General features: G+C 39.0%; 1 protein-coding gene across 1 annotated transcript in view; it reads right to left on the bottom strand.

Moving 5' to 3' along the window:
• Positions 1 to 317: 317 nt before the first annotated feature.
• Positions 318 to 18779, bottom strand: part of psmd12 (proteasome 26S subunit, non-ATPase 12) — a 28124-nt gene continuing 9662 nt past the window's right edge. Inside the window, exons 3-11 of the mRNA XM_078401432.1 lie at positions 18249 to 18377; positions 17651 to 17758; positions 16318 to 16422; positions 10184 to 10333; positions 8286 to 8420; positions 4811 to 4923; positions 2901 to 3075; positions 2333 to 2410; positions 318 to 1528 (exon numbers count right to left, since the gene is read on the bottom strand). Coding sequence (XP_078257558.1) covers positions 1319 to 1528; positions 2333 to 2410; positions 2901 to 3075; positions 4811 to 4923; positions 8286 to 8420; positions 10184 to 10333; positions 16318 to 16422; positions 17651 to 17758; positions 18249 to 18377 — 1203 coding nt within the window. The 3' untranslated portion in view covers positions 318 to 1318. The remainder of the gene's footprint in view (positions 1529 to 2332; positions 2411 to 2900; positions 3076 to 4810; positions 4924 to 8285; positions 8421 to 10183; positions 10334 to 16317; positions 16423 to 17650; positions 17759 to 18248; positions 18378 to 18779) is intronic.

Below are 18779 nucleotides of genomic sequence, written 5' to 3'. Positions count from 1 at the left end.
GTGTAGCTCACAAACAGGCGATTTGCCCCGTTGTGTGTGCATGCGTCACCTGAACTACAACCAACTTTTGTTTTTACATCTCACCTTATCAAGAAACACCAGTTCCTTTTTCTCAGATATTTATCAAACTTTGCTAACATACTGATTACTTATCTCAATTGCTCGATGTGCGACTGACTCCATATACTCCAATGGAGGATTTTAATTTTGTTTTAAATACAGATTTAAGATCTGAAAATAAACAAGTCAAACTTAACAGGCCACACAGGATGTCAGCCACATTGTTGTTTGCTGTAGAAACACACATTTTGAGAGCAAGAGGAAATGTGCTCCAGCCAAGATTAGCGGAAAGACGGCAATTGGTTCGTTTATTTCTGCCGCCTCGTGGTTGCTATGGGAACAATTGTTTGTTGAAAAGGAAGCAGCTGTTTAAAACCCCAGGTTTTGTCACACTTTACAGGAACAGCAACTGTTCTGTGAAATTTATTCAGACCGATTGATTACTATAAGCCGACCACGACAAACATAAAATGTTCAACAGACCCTCTATATCTCACCGCCATTCAAAGCCATTAAAAAGGAAGGAAAATTTGGATGTCACGAGGTTCTAGAATTTTTTTATCAGTTTCTCAATGAGGAAAAAACAAACAATGTTATAATGCCGGTATAAATACATAAAAGAGAGGGAAAGGGAGTGTCTAGTTCTGATGAAATGTTAGATCAGAAATGTCAACTATGCTCTTCACAGACACTGCCTGCTTCAATGTACTTTCAACATTTCCTGTTACACAAGTGGGGGTCAAACACATCGGTGTTCTGTCCGCATCATTACACAAATTAAAGATATTTAGACCCGTCAGAGGAAGGGATGGCAAAATACCATGGAACATTTCTCCATGTAAGGATTTACAGTTTTACATTAATTCTGATGTAAATGAAAATAATGTGAGGTAGGATACAGTAATTACTGGAAAGGATATGTGTAACTTTTTAAATTAAGTTTAATGAAAGATCCAAGTAATATAAAACAATGGAAATTTTCAATTGTAAAGTCACCTCCGTGACAATATTCAGTTGGTATTGTTTGTTCCATTTACAGTACATATCACAAAATTCAAACCCCACTTTATACATGTCTTTAAAAAGAGAAAGATCAATGACACCATCAAAGCATAGCCTTCAGTGCCTAACCATGTGGAGACAATGCACCAGACCATCAGAAACTGCTTTTGGTTCAGCAGGAAAAGTAAATTTTTTTTGCATGGTTATTAAGGATTATTTTATATATTGAAATGTCTTTTCAACTAATGCCCGTTGTTTACTGAAGGTTGTGGATCATCTCCTCCTTGGCTATGAGGTGTGTGGTTTTGTTCACAAGTGACATCAGAGAGTTCAGCTTGTGTGACCAGTCGTTGAGAATATCATTGGGGTCCTTGGGTCTCTGGAAGTTGATAATTCCAGCCAGCCTGTCAACTTTTGCATAGATGGTCTTATTTACCACCAGATTGGAAAGAAACTCTTCAGATTCCTGCAAAATAATAATAAATGCAGATCAAAACTGTAAAGCTTACCTTTCTTCACTTGGCATACTTCACAAAAAAGTGATCAGATTTAATTCACAAAATTACTGTTGTTTCTTGGCTTCTTTCATAACACACAAACAAAACTGATAGTTTTATGTTGTGCGAATCCTGTCGTCCCCCCCCCAATTTCCTTCTTCATCATTGTTACTATTCATTTCATGTTACTATTACATGTTAGCTCAAAATATTCTCTCCAATCCCATCCCAAATTTGGGAAGACGGTTACCGTTATTGGAACGATTAATAAATATCAGTGATTGCAGGTGGGAAAGGTTCATGATTAAGCAACTATGATACTTTCTTGAAATCCTAGATGGAACTCCCCACTGTCGAATGGATCTATAGGAGGTACTGTCTCAAAAAATTAGCCAGCATCATCAAAGACCTACAATACCCTGGCCACACTCTTATTTCAGTCCTACCATCAGGAACAAGTTACAGGAATCTGAAATTCGTGACTACGAGGTTCAGGAATAACCTCTCAACAAACATCATGCTCTTAAACGTTACACAACTCTAATCCCAACTATGAACTATCTATGGTTGTGTTTAAGACTTTGGGCATTTTTGCACTTGTATTTGGGTTATTAATTTTGTGATTTTTTGTTTATCATATATTATCTGTATATACTGTGCTTGCAGGCCTGTTATGCTGCAGCAGGTAAGAATTCAGCTGTTGCGACATATGACAAGTAAACACTCTTAACTCTTGACAACACTTTGCACATCACAGAAGATTTGATACTCACATTTATAGAAAGATCGAGAAGCTCTGCCATTCTTTTCATTGTGATCCGTGTGTAATATTTTGCCATGATTCGAATATTCTAAAATAACAACATTGAAATTGTTTGTACCTGGCAAGATCTTTGGACAAGGCTTACATTTTGTCAACTCTCATTTCTTACATCAGCAAAGCATTTAATGGAATGTTTGTAATAATCATCTAAATGTTCCTATATGTTTTTTACTGGACCTTGCTGTGGTAGTTTGACAATTATTGCTGGCAAACCTGAGGCTCAAACACAGTCTGCAAACTGGTCAACTTTGTAAGGGATGAGGAACAGGGAATAAGGTGCAAACCAAGATCCACAATTCTGTAGATTTGTACCATGTCAGCCATGAACATTACCTACAAATTGAGCCCAGCAGAGAGTGCAACAATTTAAAATAAAATCGATGAGCACAGAAAATGATTAACGATTATTACATTCTCCTCAGTGTCAGGAATCAGCTAGAGAGAGATGTAAAAAGGAATGGCCATAACTCCTGTATTGATATTGAGAGAATGCATTGTATAAACATTATGAGACATACATGTTCCACTACTCTATTTTTAAGATCTTTCCATCTTTTGTTTCCTTCTTCAGTGTTGGAAAATACATCTGTGCATGCATTTTCTGCTAATTCTCCCCTCAATTCCTGACTGTAATCCTCCTCCAATGAGCTCCAGCGCATTAGTTCCATTGTGGTAAAGAGCTTCAGCAGATCCCTGTAATAAAGAAATGTAATGTTGCTCTTAGACGGCAAAAAATGACTTTACATAATCAACTATCAGGTAGTCTGCATTTCAAATCTTCAATCCACTTGGTCAACTCATTGTAAGTTCCTTACACAGTTAGTAAATACAGCAGACACAATAGACTACAGGTGCTGGAATCTAGGAGGAATTTAGCAGGCTAGGCAGCATCTATGGAGGGAAATGATAGACGATGCTTTGGGTCAAGACCCGTCCTCAGCTGTCACTGGTTTTTTTTGCCAGTAAATACAGCATGTGTGAATAAAGCACATGGGAATCTCCAATTTCAGTCTGCATCTTTCACAACTAGCAATGTTTTTTTTTTAAACAATGCATTAAATAATTATGTACTGGCAATTGGAATGTGAATCCTGGCCTAAAAGCTGGTATAACCAAGAAGCCACTTATAGCACAAAAAATAGAGAAAATGAACTATTTTCAAATTTTGGATTTACAGCCAAGAGATTGTTTACATTAAATGAGATCATTGTTATAAATAGTATATAATTGCTATGAATCAAGCCAGCTAAAACAGTACTTTGGAGCTTACATTTCAATGGTAAACCTCTAAAGTGCGTTTATATGAAGTAATTACAGCTCCACTGAAACCAATGTTTTAAAAAACTTCTATTTGGAGGAAACTAACTGTATTTTTTACTGGAATGGGACCATTCTTCAGACATTCTGTAGAAAGAGGGAGAAACCTGGGAAAATGTGGCGGGACAAGCCTGGAAAGTGACAGCTCAATACATGTAAGGAAGGTTTGATTGGCAGATAAGTGGAGTAAGCGATAAAGACCCCAGGCAAAAAGGAGACAAGGGTGTATGGTAAGGAGAGAAGAGGAAGAGTGAAATGTAAAGGCAGAAATATATTGTTGAGTCATGTTGCACTTTATTAGTAACAACTTGTTAAACAGAAATTGTGCTGAGGTTTCTTTTTATGATATCTCTCACCAGTTTTCTCTCCCAAACACTTTGGAATTGTTCATATTTTGCTGGCAAACAATTTAATGAGAAAATTATTCCGCTGTGTCCTATTGGATTGGTCGTTTTTCATGTGCAAGTCTTAGCAAGAAACATTGGCAAGCTATTCAAATGCATGTCAAAGGTGCATTCAAATATGCATCTAAAGCAGAAGCTGTTGGATAACAATCAGAGGCAGAAATCATGGTTGACCTTCATCTCATTAATTGCAGTTGTTGAAACCAATGAACTGGATGAACTGATTCAAAAGAAAATGATGTTACTTGGTCTTTGATGCAGATTGCACATTCAACATGTGCACAATGATGTTCCGTGTAGTAATCACAGAGTGCTGCACTGTTGGAGATGCCATTTTCAGCTGATTTATTAAACCAAAGATCTAAAATGTCTGTTTAAATGAACGTGGAAAATCCCATTAAATTATCCCCTCCAAAAAATTCAGGGTTTCTTCTCAGAATTTAGTAAATGCAAAATTGTCATTTAAAAAAGTTCTCAAGTCAACCACTGCCTTTGGGATCTTGTCTTTCACAAATTGGCTGTATCCTCGACACTGGCAGCACTTCAAAGTATTCCACTGATTCTGAAGATGTTAAAAAGTTCCTTGCTACAGAGCCGATTGTTCAATTTTTTTTTGGAAACTTTCCAATTAGGAAAACAAATTAATAAATTCAAAATGACATTGAAAAAGTATATATAGGAATTTTTAAAAATAATAATTATTATACCTGTACTTGGGTATCTCTTCAAGCTTTTTGTCCAGGCTGATTCTATGGACGAGATCAGATTGTTCATTGTCATAAGGTGCCAGGATGACGTAGAGAACAACACTCTTCAGTGCCTTGGAGTTAAACGTGAAAAGGTTAATAAAAATAAGGGATTTTGAGAATGAAAGATCCCTACAAGATGAACATGGATTAAACAAAGACCAAACCTGGGAGTGGTATTCTACTAGTTTACTAATTATAGCAAATATGCTAAATATTTGCAATATACTAAATATGCAATATTCAAATCAATTAAAAAGAATCCTTATTTACTGCATAACATTTGACATATAAAACTGCTTTATACAGAGTAAATGAGCTTAAAATGCATGAAGAATAATAAGTAGCTGCTCTTTTCTGCAGTAATGTATTAATTTCTACTCTGCATTCCCTTACTAATGCCTTTTAATAGCCTGGAAAATTATCCTTGGACTCCTTGGACAGATCCCAAAGGAAAATTGAAACATTATTTCAGTGAGACAGGAAATTAATTTATTCTAAAAAAAACCCTAATACTTTTATTAAAGATCTAGCATAATTCTGTAACAGTCAACTCATAAATATATTAGATTTTATGAAAGCCAAATGCATTGATTTCCCAAGCGACTTATTCCTTTGTTTAATCTAATTAACAGTAGCAGGTTGGAACAACAAAACATGCTAAATTTTATGGGTCACGAGAAATCTTTGTGTTTTTCACTCCCTCTACACCCTATGCATTTTCTTTCTCCCGATATCTTTGTGCCATTTTGACTCCGCTGGGCTGAGCAGGATTAAAAGCAAATGTTGTCATTCTCTTTCTTTTAAATATACACATCAGCGTATATTTTTCAGGAAGCAGAGGCAAACATACTTTTCTTTTTACTGGAGACATAGATGAGAAAACATTGTCAAAGTGTTGTGCAATAGTTTTTTCATTTATTTCAAGGTAATATTTTTCATTGAAGTTGTGTCACTGTTTTACTTGCTGGCTGATGAGATGCATCTTTAAGTTTTAGATTGCAACTGTCCCCAGATAGATTGAATGTGATCAACTATTTATTTAAACTATTAAATTGTTGGCAAAAATCAGTTTATTTTTCAATGACTGCAAAGATAGCATTGTTGTGTCACAGGAGGCCACTCAGCCCATCAGTTAATTTGCTTTTTAAATTCTGTCTATCCCATTCTTTCCCAATAACCCAGAAATATTTTTTAAAGTATATTTTTTAAATGTATTGAATTCCCTTCTGAAAGCCAGTTGAACTACATACACCTCGTGTACAGTATATTGTAGACCTCGACTACCGAATGCATAAAGAATAATTGACCGTGGTCCATTTGTCACTCCTTTGCAAAATGAAGCTGATTCTCTCCATTAAACTGGCAAATTTTGTATCCCTCTATCAAATCAGCTCTTTAACCTCTCTGATTTAACCTTGCAGGTAGAATTTCTGATCTCTAAACTGTGCTCGTACCCTCGAAAGGTTTGGGGGAAAGGGGGCTGGGAGCTGGAGAGTTTCAGACTTGCAACGACAAAATATTTTCCCTGCAAATATTCCAAAAGTAAAGATCTTGATAGCTGTTTATATTTTGTTACTAAGATAAAAAATACTGAAAGCTCTATGTTACATTGTTTAATAGGGTATTACTGCACAAGTGTCAATGGAAGCAATTCTTATCTATTTCAACGGGCACCTGTGGTGACACTATGTTCTTTAAAGACAATGGTATCTGATTACCGCAGGGAGGTTACATGGGACTAATCTTTTCCCCCAGACTGTTTATGGTTGCAAGACAGCTTTATTTCTGCTTGCCAATCTCGAAAGTAACAACTTGGTGGATCTCTATTTCCCGATCGAAGTTGCATTTTCACCAATTCAGCCCACATAATACAAATTGTGTTTCCTAATTTATCAATCTTGTTATATCCTATTTGAGGCATGGAAATACACATTATAGCACAACTACCTGATCTTGACATCAATCTATAAATTCAAGGATGCACTTAGGACAGTTCTAACTCAACAACTAAACATCGATCATACTGCTAGCTTTGCAGAACCGTTGCAGCATGTAGTGCCGAGATTTAATTTAAATTACTGTAGACCAAGTTAAATTTTAGATGAAAAGGTAAAATGTTTGGAGACAAATTTTCAAAAGCATAAAGAACTGTTACATAAGTACTCACTTTCAACTGCATTTGAGAAATTTTATACAATTTGCACACAGCTCCATCTTGCTATTAGATAACCTTGAGATGTATGAACTTTTGAATACAATCTGTTTGAAGAAGGTTCTCGACCCGAAACGTCACCCATTCCTTCTCTCCAGAGATGCTGCCTGTCCCACTGAGTTACTCCAGCATTTTACATTTACCTTTGAATACAATGTCATGCCAACAGACTGACTGTTGGATTCTGTGACAATGCAGACAATATCTTTGGCTCTTTCAATATTCTCAAAGAGAAATACAAAAAAAATCTACCCTGGATATTGCTAACAGTTTTTGGCATTATGCCAGAAGTCTCTGGTTGCATAAGTGTATTTTCCTAGTTAAGGTAAAACTGAGAAAATGCAAGCATATTTTTCACATTTCCTTACAACATAGAAGGACATTTGGCCCACATAGCATATGCCAGTTTTTAACGCATTCTTCCTCTAACATTTCATTGTAACCTATTCTCCCAACATTCCCATCCATTTCCCCTTCAAAGATTCCACCAATTTCCCCCGGCAGATTCTTCCGGTTATCCATATACTAGAGACAATTTTGTGTATCCAGTTAACCCACCAACCCAAACAGTTTTGAAATGTTGAAACCAGAACACCTAGAGGAAACCCATGCTGTCAAAGGGAGGGTGTGCAAAGTCCACGGAGGTCAGGGTTGAACCTGGATCACTCACATTGAGGTAGTAATTCTATCTGTGCTACCTGAACAATCAGAGCACCCTGGAGTCACAGAGCATGAAAACAGGCCCTTTGGTCCACCAAATTCATGCTGACCATCAAGTATCCATTTACACCAATTCCCCCACACTTCTATCAACTCCTCCCAGACAAAACCGATCACCTACACACCAGCAACAATTTTTAATAACAAATAACTCATCTACCTTCGGGATAAGGGAGCACCTGAGAAACACCTAGAGTCAGCACCGGAGATGAGGACTGAACTGTGGTGTCTTTGTGGCCAAAGTAACCATTCTAATTTCTATGACTTTTCATGATGCAGGTACTCTGCACATCATCATTTCTAAGTTGAAAGCTTCAGCAAAATTCTGTGTTTCAAAAATCCCCCAGTGTTCCTCTGAAGAAGTCGTATTTTGGATTTAACAGTTAGAGCTCATTAGAAAATCAGGAATCAACCAAGGTAAAAAAAAATCATGTAAGAATTAATAGGAAGACCGCAACATTCAATCTTAATCGTTCTTTGTAATCAACATCATCCCTTTACCTGTTGCCATTTTGTGGTATCAGCTTCGATACAAGGTGTATCATAGATGGCACGATAGTGTTTACATATGGACAAATAGGATCCTTCATGCTGGTCAACTTGAATCATTAGGTTGTAGTACTTTAACTTCAAGTCCTATAAAAGATGGCAATCTGGATTAAAATTACTGTAGGCCAAGTTAATTTTAAATGGTCCTGTGCATTATGTATTAATCATCTGTGCAACAATTGATTTATGTTTTAGTCAGACAGAAACCATGTCTAACATGAAAATAATCAAATGAAAGTAATTTAACCTGAGAAAATGCAGGATAAAAAGATCATCCACACCAAATGTTGGTTTTTGACAAATGGTTATTGACCTAGACCATTGACAATTTCCTTCCACAGTTATTACCTGATATCCAAAGAATTTAACAGTTTCTGTTTTTATTTAACCACCTTGATATCATGAGAAAGTAGCTATTCACGTTCCAATTTCTCTATCCTCACGATTGGCTGGCAATTCATATCTAACAATTCCACAGAATTGGAATGTAAGAAATAGGAGCAGACCGTAGTAGGACCCATTCAGCTCGCAGTGCATCCATTTGGCCTCAACTTCATTCTCTGGTTGGATCCCTATAACCGTCTTTATATCTTTTATAAAGGATTTATCTTCCTTTCGATGGGGAAGAATTCCCAGGACTCTAAATCGAGTGAACCTCTGCTGCACAACCTCCAATAAATAAACATCCCTTTCTTACGTAAATGATCTCACTGATGGCCTGTACAGATACAGTTATAACCCTAACTCTTGTACTCCATTGTCTTTGCAATGAAGGGCAACATTCTGTTTGCCTGACCAATTAGTTGCACCTGCATGCTAATCTAGTATTTCTTGTATCAGCACAGCCACATCTCACTGAATAATAATGTTTGGTAGGCTAACACCATTAAATAATATTTTGTTTTCTATTTTTCCTGCCAGGGGCAACCTGACACTTTTCAACTTTGCACTCTCAATGATATCTTTGCTCATTCACTTAAATTATCAAAATTCCTTTCCAGACTCTGTGAAATCCTCAAAGCTATCTTTATACTGTCAGCAAATTTAGATGCATTGTACAGTCCCTTCATCTTTGTATTTAAAATAGATTGTAATGTAATATCTGAGGCTTATCACATGTCAAAATTTGTCAAACTGAAAATCATATTATACCCCACACCATCTTCTGCCCACCAACTAATCATCAGACTGAAAAGGGTTTCGACCTGAAACGTCACCCATTCCTTATCTCCCGAGATGCTGCCTGACCTGCTGAGTTAATCCAACATTTTGTGTCTACCTTCAACTAATCATCTCTAAATCTATCTCTAAATCTAAAAAAATCTAAATCTACATTTCATAGTATATTTACTTCAACCGTACCAATCCCCTTTATACAGAAATCTTACGCAGCAGTTTATAGACTGGCAAATAATCAAGAAGATTGTCCATGATGGCAACACCCAAATTAATTTTCAAAACAAAATATGCAAATCAGTCCCGACGGCCTTTTAAAATCACTGATAAATTATTGTTTTAAAATATGTATTCATAAATTTTTCAGAAAGTATTTATTGGCAATCTGGCACAACTAGTGGTAGGGGCATATGACTCAGCAGACTTCTATGTGGTAAACAAACTAATTTATTCAAAAACAGAGCATGTTTGAAGTGTGGATGAAAGATAAATTACAATAATCTTCCCGTAAAATGCAATGGAGAATAATTACAAATAAATTACATGCCTAACATCAATCTCAGTCACTAACATCAGTGTAGTTACCAAACTTTATTCAGAAGGATGTTAAAAACTGTTTCCTGGTAGGTTGTAGCATTGTCACTACAAGAAGACTGAAAAGAATAAAAAACTACCTCAGTATTTTCCCCCTGGAAGAACTTTGTGTTTATTTTTTTGCTGATGATTTGGGTTCGAATGTAATCCTTTATAGCCACGCTGAGTCTCATTTGTTCCAAGATAAACTCAACCTTCTCTTTCTTCTCCATTGACCCGTAAGTTTCAACCTGTTGGTTTAAGAATATATGCAATTTAAAATAACAAAGTTTAATAAAATGTCATGGTAGTTGAATTGTTCTTCAAGACATCCATTTGAAGCGATTCTCATGATTTTATTGTTTATCATTTGTTGAGACCTGGACATTGTTGACACGGCTGAAATTTATTGCTCATTTCAAGTACACAGAAGAATGATTCCTGAATCATGAAAAGGTCAGTCTGGATATGGACATTAGTGAATCAGGCAACCAAAACTTTTCTAATCATCATTACTATTTTTTCCCCCCAGATTATTAACTGAATTTAGATTCTAGATTACTAGCTGAATTTAGATTTCAGATTGCTAACTGAATTTAGATTTCATTGCAGCTGTTGAAAGAACAGGATTATGAGTTCAAAGACAAAAGTCAGGGGCACTGAGCCAGTACCTTCATTGCTGCTTCACCAGCGTATCTACTGATGATGTGCATTATATACTTGTGAATACCTGAATCTGCAAACTGATAAGATCCCAAAAGCACAACATCAAGTTAGGAGCAGTGGAACAGCTGATCATAGCTGCCAGGGGAGGGGGTGGAACCAAACGCAATCACTATGTTTAAGAAATATTTAGACAGAAATATTTTGATGTATTTAGATAGGCACAGAATGGAAGGTTGTGGTGTAAATGTGGGCGAATGGGTTTAGTATGGATGAGCAAAAAGGTTGGCTTGGACAAGGTGGGCCAAGGCACCCATTTCTGTACTGTATAACTCTATCACTTTGCCATCGCTCAGCTCCATTTTAATGAACTACGCTCATATTTCTAGTTCTCTTCAATACCGAGAAAACCATCAACCACTGTTTTAAACAAACACAATGAATGTGCTTACACAGCACTCCCGGGTAGAGTTCCAAAGATTCAACATCCTTTGTGTGAAAAAATGTATCCTCATCTCAGTCTTCAATGGCCTACTCCTTATTCTGAGACAATGACTTCCAGTTCTAGTCTCCTTAATTCCTTATTCCTACAGGGCGCTTAGTTTCCTTGGAATTCTGGCAGGGTTCCTTTGAACCTGACCAAGGAAATGTGCCAATGAAATTAACAGCCAAACCATCATAAAATTATATTTTGCCAAAGGAAAACCTAACATTTTACTATGTTTTAGCATAGTTGGAAGTGAGCCAGTGGGCTAAGGGAATAATAGTGAAAAGTATTGGGAGGAAAGTTCAAGGGCAGCCTAAACTGAGTTACTCCAGCGTTTTGTGTCTATCTTCGGTGTAAACCGGCATCTGCAGTTTCTTCCTACACATTTTGTCTACTTCCCTTCAACTCCATTGTCCACTGGGCTAAACGACTAATGCTCTTGCCAACTTTTGTCCCAAATACCCATCTTTTTCCAGTTGCTCTTTTTTTCTCCCCAGATATATCTCCAACTCTCTTGATACTATTTTCTCACTGTCCACTATCCAACTTCTTATTCTGGCCTTATATTAACGGATATTGGGAGAAATGGGGATGGCGCGGTCCAGTCCAGTCGCCGTCGTGGTAGCTCTGCGGGAACTGTGCGTTTTAAACTGGTATGTTTAATTTAAAATTATCCCTAAGTGCTCTAGCGTGTGCTAGCACTTAGCATTAACCAATGTACGACCTGGAAACGCTCGTAAAATTAAACTCGAGCGCTACCGGAGCACTATTAAACAGAAAACTACTCACCGATATACTGATAGAGATCATCAAAGGAGCGCACCGCGGCAGCAGCAGCAGTGGGAGCGCAGGTCAGTGGGAAAGTCGGAAAAAACACCGAGGGAAGCGAGGGGGGATTCGGAACAGGCTGAGAACCCAAGCCTTACGTCCACCTCCGGCCCAGCATACTTCTGGCCAACGTCCAGTCCCTGGAGAACAAGCTGGATGACCTGAGGGCAAGGATCAGATTCCAGAGGGACACAAAGAACTGTAACATCCTTTGTCTGACTGAAACATGGCTGACCCCGCTGGTGCCTGACCAGGTGATCTGCCCATCCGAGTCCTTCACTGTTTTCCGGGCGGACAGAACGGAAGAATCCAGGAAATCCAAGGGCGGAGGAGTCTGCTTCTTGACCAATAATAACTGGTGCAATCCTGGAAATATTAAGACGCTTTCTCGTTCCTGCTCGCCGGACCTGGAACATCTAACTATCTCATGCCGACCATTCTACCTACCCCGGGAGTTCAGCTCGGTGATCATCACAGCCGTCTATATCCCACCGCATGCGGACGACGTGGCACTGTCCACCCTACACGATGTGTTGTGTCAACACCAAAACAAGAACCCTGATGCGGCTGTGCTGGTGGCTGGAGACTTCAATAGGGGAAATCTCAAAAAGGTCATGCCCAACTTCTACCAACACATCACGTGTGTCACCAGGGGGGAAAGAACTTTGAACCACTGCTACACGCCGTTCAGGAAAAGCTACAAGGCCGTTTCTCTCCCTCCTTTTGGGAAATCTGACCACGCTGCCATTTTCCTGCTGCCGGAGTACAAACAACGGATAGTACGGGAAGCGACAGTGACGGGGGACGTAAAGCGGTGGGCTGACCATTCAGAGGCCATGCTGCAGGATGCACTGAGCGAAGTCGACTGGAACATGTTCCAAGCAAGTTCCAGAGACGTAAATGAGTTTGCGGAAGCGGTTACGGACTTCGTTGCCACAATAGCCGATACCATCATCCCCACGGTATGGGTCAGTATCTTCCCTAACCAAAAACCCTGGGTGGACAGGTCTATTCGCGTGGCCTTGAATGCTCGCACCGCTGCTTACAACTCCGGTCTGGCATCCGGCAACATGTACGACTGCAAGGGAGAGTCCTACCGACTGCGAAGGGCAGTGAAGGATGCAAAAAGGAGGTACCGGGACAAGATGGAGTCACAGATGGAGCAGCAGGACACCAGGCGCCTTTGGCAGGGGCTACGGACTATAACTAGCTACAGGTCCAGCACCCCCTCAACCGGAAGTGCCGGCTCCTCCTTAGCTGATGACCTGAACTCTTTTTATGCACGGTTTGAGACGGGTAACACCACCAGCTCGCCGTCTAAAAACAGCACCGAAGGGGCGCTGGCTAGCGAGGCTGGAGGGGGATCCACCGCCGGGGATGTGCACACATTCTCAGTGTCCGAGCATGAGGTGAGGTGGGCTCTGACGTGTGTGAACACGAGGAAAGCTGGAGGCCCAGATGGTATATCTGGGCGAGTACTAAAGTCTTGTGCTACTCAGCTTGCTCCAGTGCTCACCACAATATTCAACCTCTCCTTGGCAAAGTCCGTGGTCCCTGCATGCTTCAAAAGATCCATCATTGTACCGGTGCCAAAGAATGCCTCTCCAGCGTGTTTAAATGACTACCGACCGGTGGCCCTCACCTCGGTTGTCATGAAATGCTTTGAGAGGCTAGTCAAGAAGCACATCTGCGCCCTCCTTCCTCGCAACATGGACCCACTACAGTTCGCATACCGTCCGAACAGGTCCACGGATGATGCGGTCTCCCAGGTTCTACACACCGCTCTCTCTCATCTGGACAGCCAGGGGGGCTATGTGAGGATGCTGTTCATTGACTTTAGTTCAGCATTCAACACAATAGTCCCCAGCAGACTGGTTGAGAAGCTGCTAGAACTGGGGCTTAGCACCCCTCTGTGTGCCTGGGTCCTGGACTTTCTCACTGCCAGGCCCCAAGTGGTCAGGATGGGGGAACACACATCTAGCTCCCTCACCCTGAACATAGGATCCCCCCAGGGCTGCGTCCTTAGCCCCCTACTGTACTCCCTGTACACACATGACTGTGGGGCCAGGTTCAGCTCAAACTCCATCATCAAGTTTGCTGATGACACTGTGGTGGTGGGCCGGATCTCCAACAACGATGAGAAGGCCTACCGGGAGGAGGTGGCTGATCTGGCACTCTGGTGTCAGGACAATAGCCTCCTCTTGAATGTCACTAAAACAAAGGAGCTGATTGTGGACTTCAGAAGGGCTAAACATCCAAGGACGTACACGCCACTGGAGATAAATGGGTCTATTGTGGATAGGGTGAGCAGTTTTAAATACTTGGGAGTCCGCATCGCAGAGGATCTGACGTGGGCAACGCACATTGCCGCACTGGAGGGTAAGGCTAAGCAGCGCCTTTACCACCTTAGACAACTGAGGAAATTCAGAATATCTCTGAGGATCCTTCATTGCTTCTACTCTGGGGCTGTAGAGAGCATCCTGTCCGGCAACACTACAGTCTGGTTTGGGAACAGCTCTGCCCAGGACAGGATGGCCCTGCAGAGAGTAGTGCGTTCGGCAGAACGCACCATGGGAACTACACTCGTCCCCCTGCAGGACCTATACATCAGGAGGTGCAGATCCAGAGCAAGCAAGATCATGAGGGACCCCTGCCACCCCAGTAACGGACTGTTCCAGATGCTACGATCAGGCAAACGCCTCCGCTGTCACGCTGTGAAAACGGAGAGGATGAGACGGAGCTTCTTCCCACAGGCCATCAGGACTGTCAACTTTTATAACCCCAGACTAAATTTTTGTCGACGCTAATAGTAACTTATTAACTTTATTTATATGCTGTAACTGTAATTCTTTTTGTGCACAACCCGCAGGCATTGCCACTTTCATTTCACTGCACATCGTGTATGTGTATGTGACAAATAAATTTGACTTGACTTGATTGCCCATAGTTTTTAATCTTGGCTGCCACTCTTCACACACAAGCCTGCCATGAGACTGAAAAACTATTTGCTCAAAACTAAAATACCCTTGACTTTTCTGTCCTTCCAAACTACCACCTCTTCCCCAGCTTCTATTTTCTCTCCAAAGTTCTTAAATATGTGTAGCCTTCAAAATGAGCTCATTCAATTTAGAACTCTATTAGAATTGCTCTATTCAAGCTTCCACCCTTGCTTTGACAACAAAACCACCCTAGTCACAGTCCTCCCATTACTCTTTTTATCACTCTCTTAATGAGCTGACTTTAGAAAACAATACTAGACACGTTGCAAAGGCATTAAAATATAAAAAATCTTCTCAAGACAATATTTGAAAATGCTTGGCTGTTAATTTCAATGGCTTATTTGCTTTGAGTTAATCGCCTAAGATGTCTGCGACCGAGCTAATTGAGTCCTTAAGATTCGTTGGTTTTCAATGTCACAGGATGACCCAATTCTTTCTTCAGCCCAAGTCTGAAGAAAGATCCTGACCCGAAACAATGCTGTCCATTCCCTCCACAAATGCTGCATGACTCACTGAGTTACTCCAACACGTTGTATTTTGTTGAAGATTCCAGCCTCTGCAGTTCCTTGTGTTTTGATTTTTTCTTGTTTTTAAAACCCAGCCTATTTCTCAAATATGCCTATGGTTTCCAATTCATATTTATATAACTTTCGCTGGACCTACACTGAGATTTCTATATTATAATTTGTTCTCTTCAATATTAGCAAATGTAAACACCCTTGCCTTCATCCTCAATGGCCCTATTCATAGTTACCGCCTTAAACCTTCCTAATTTATTTTATTTTCCTCCTTTAAGCAAATTTGAACCCAACCCGGCCATTACAAAGATATTCCTTAATACCGCTTTTGTATCTTGGAGTCAATCTTTTGTTTTATGTTCCTGTAAAGAGCAAGCATTTACCCTACATTAAAGATATTCTAAAAAATGTAAAATGTTCTTTTAATTTATGAACCTGGTTTGCAAAATTGACAGGTAATTGCTGTGCTTCCAAACATTAAGATAATTTGACGTTGATAGAATATCATATTTTGTCTCTACTTTGCTCAAAGTTTTTAAATTATTAAACTAAACCCAAACATCTTGAAATTATAACATTGAGTGAAAAAACTTTCATGTTTTTGCTTTTGTGCATCAGCCAATATTACTAGATTTATTTTACTTAGTAGCAACCCTCAAACGATCACAATTACTTTGAGAAAATCTTGTTCATCGTGAAAGCGTGCACGTTTTACTTGCCTAGATATCATTGACATTCACCTGAAGTTCCTGCAAAATGGCAGCAGCTTCTTTCAGCTCTCCAGCTTCCTCCTTTATCATGGCCAAGTGTTTGGTTAACCGAGCACGCTCAATTTCCACATAGATCTGAAATAAGCAATTAATAGCAATAATATAACAGCGCAATTTGGATTCACCGTTTTTATACTTAATTATTTAAATTCATTTAAAAAATCTTCAGAAACAAAGCAAGGTGATGACCAATTTACTTAGTTGAAACCTCTTGCAGAAATGTTATACAAGATAAACACGGCAGTAGTAGGTTGCACCATTCAATTATATTCTAGATTTTAAAAAAGCAAATATAATCATTCTTCCTCTAAAGGTTCTTTTATGACAAGGTTTTAAGAGCACATAAATCAGAAAGAAACAACAATAAGTTCCTGATTTGTGCTATCCATATCATAGGGTCATAAAGCATGGAAACAGGCCCTTCGGCCAACACGCCCAAGCCGACTGAGATGCCCCATGGTCAAAGAATATTTTATTGTACTATCGAAGCAACGCTGGCCTCTTAGTTACTCTTATAGAGAAAATATTAAAATGGAAGCATAAATAATCCAAGGCACCTAGACATCCAACGTACTATTAAATGCAAATTATGCGGTCATAGCTTAATTTACAATTGTTTCAATACTGTCGGTATTAACTGTCCTAAAAGTGTTAACTAATGTTGATAAAGCATTTTTGAATAGACATGAAATATGCAATTGTATGGCATAATTCTTCAACCGATTGCTATTGGTAAAGTTTGATTTGTCATGATTGTTCGGCTAAATGAAGCCGTATAAATTTCTGCAGTTTTATAACAACGCAATATATAATACAATACGATAGAGTTTCTTTATCCCTGGAGCCAGCCTTTCTGATGAGTTTGTCAATCCTATTGGCGTTCGCGGCCTTCGTCCTGCCGTCCCAGCACACGGCTGCAAAGAAGATGGCACAGGCTACCACCGATTGGTAGAACATCTGCAGCATCTTACTGCAGACGTTGAAGGAGTGGAGTCTTCTCAAAAAGGACAGCCGGCTATGTCCCTTCTTGCACAGGGCCTCAGCGTTCTTGGACCAGTCCAGTTTACTGTCCAGGTACATTCCAAGGTATTTGAACTGCCTGGTAAACTGCACATCCACACCATTGATAGAGATCTAGACAATTATGTAATATTAAAACCAGCCCATCTAACAACATACTTTTAAGACCCTCCACTTTATACCATCTACAAAGTTAGATGCAACAAAAAAATCATATATTTTCATGGTCAGAGGTAGATCCATCAATGAAGTGTACTTTTGAAAATAGGCAAAACATACTAACCTTTCCAGCTGTGACAGTGCGCAAAGTGTCTATCAGTCTCAATTTGATTGGTAAGTCAGTAATCTGACTGACATATGTGTAGCATTCCTGGACCATCTTTGTAACTGCCTGTATAATGAACAAAGCAACATTGGTACTTTTACCAACAATGACTAAAATGTAAATCTAATGATTTTCTCCCAATGTACTAGTGCACTTCATATCACAGGCAGTATGAACAGAATCCATAAATTGAATTCAAGCACGTGTTTGGATTCTGTCATCTAAGGTCATTTTTGTAAACAAGCAAAATATCCTTTTACCATTTTAATGATCACCAGCATCAAGCCTATTGTACATGGTAACATCTTCAGTCATTAGGTATGCAGAAAAAAATTGGCTAAGACACAATTTATTTTGCTAAAAGGTACCACTGCTTTTATTTCTATTACAAGATAAAAAGAAAAGGGAGTTCATAAATGTTGTATGCCAATTATTTGCCTATTAAATAAAGAAGTATTCAGCTTTAACATTACATGCTGGCAGATATTTTTTCTTAAGAATTAAAATAGAGAAAATAGCTCTAGTCACTAGATCTACACAATCTGTGGTCATTTACCTGTTTTAACTGACTTCTCCTTTTCGACAAAAGTACGATATTTTCATTGAGTATATCCCAGTCTTTCGCATCATAACACATTTTCACTATTGCAACAAGGATTCTTGATGTGGAAGCCATATCAGAAGCCTACAATATATCATACAAAAATTATTCCCAGCAACAATATTGTTATAATTGTGAAGAAAATCAACTGAATGTACTGGAAACTTTTCAACTATGCAAAAATAATTAATAAAAATGCTACGTTTGATCAGAAGGTTTAGAGTAAATCAACATTGGGGAAAGAAGAAATGATAAAGAACTGCACAATTTTGCAAGTAATAATAAGCATTTTACATAAAAACTGAGTAGAGGAAGAATCATTGGTGCATCTAGCCAACCTATCAAAGTATATTCCAGAAAAATATTCAAACTGTGTACTCTACTCATTCTTGAAACTAACAAACTTTCTTTTTCTGTTAGTAATTCAGTAATCTACTCTTTTCCTTTGTAATTAGCATTTTAGTAAAAACAAGATTTTTTTTTGGT

This window comes from Rhinoraja longicauda, chromosome 6 (assembly GCF_053455715.1).
Source record: "Rhinoraja longicauda isolate Sanriku21f chromosome 6, sRhiLon1.1, whole genome shotgun sequence".
Classification (NCBI taxonomy): domain Eukaryota; kingdom Metazoa; phylum Chordata; class Chondrichthyes; order Rajiformes; family Arhynchobatidae; genus Rhinoraja; species Rhinoraja longicauda.
The sequence above is the reverse complement of the archived record's forward strand: the minus strand, read 5'-3'. Positions and strand labels throughout refer to the sequence as shown.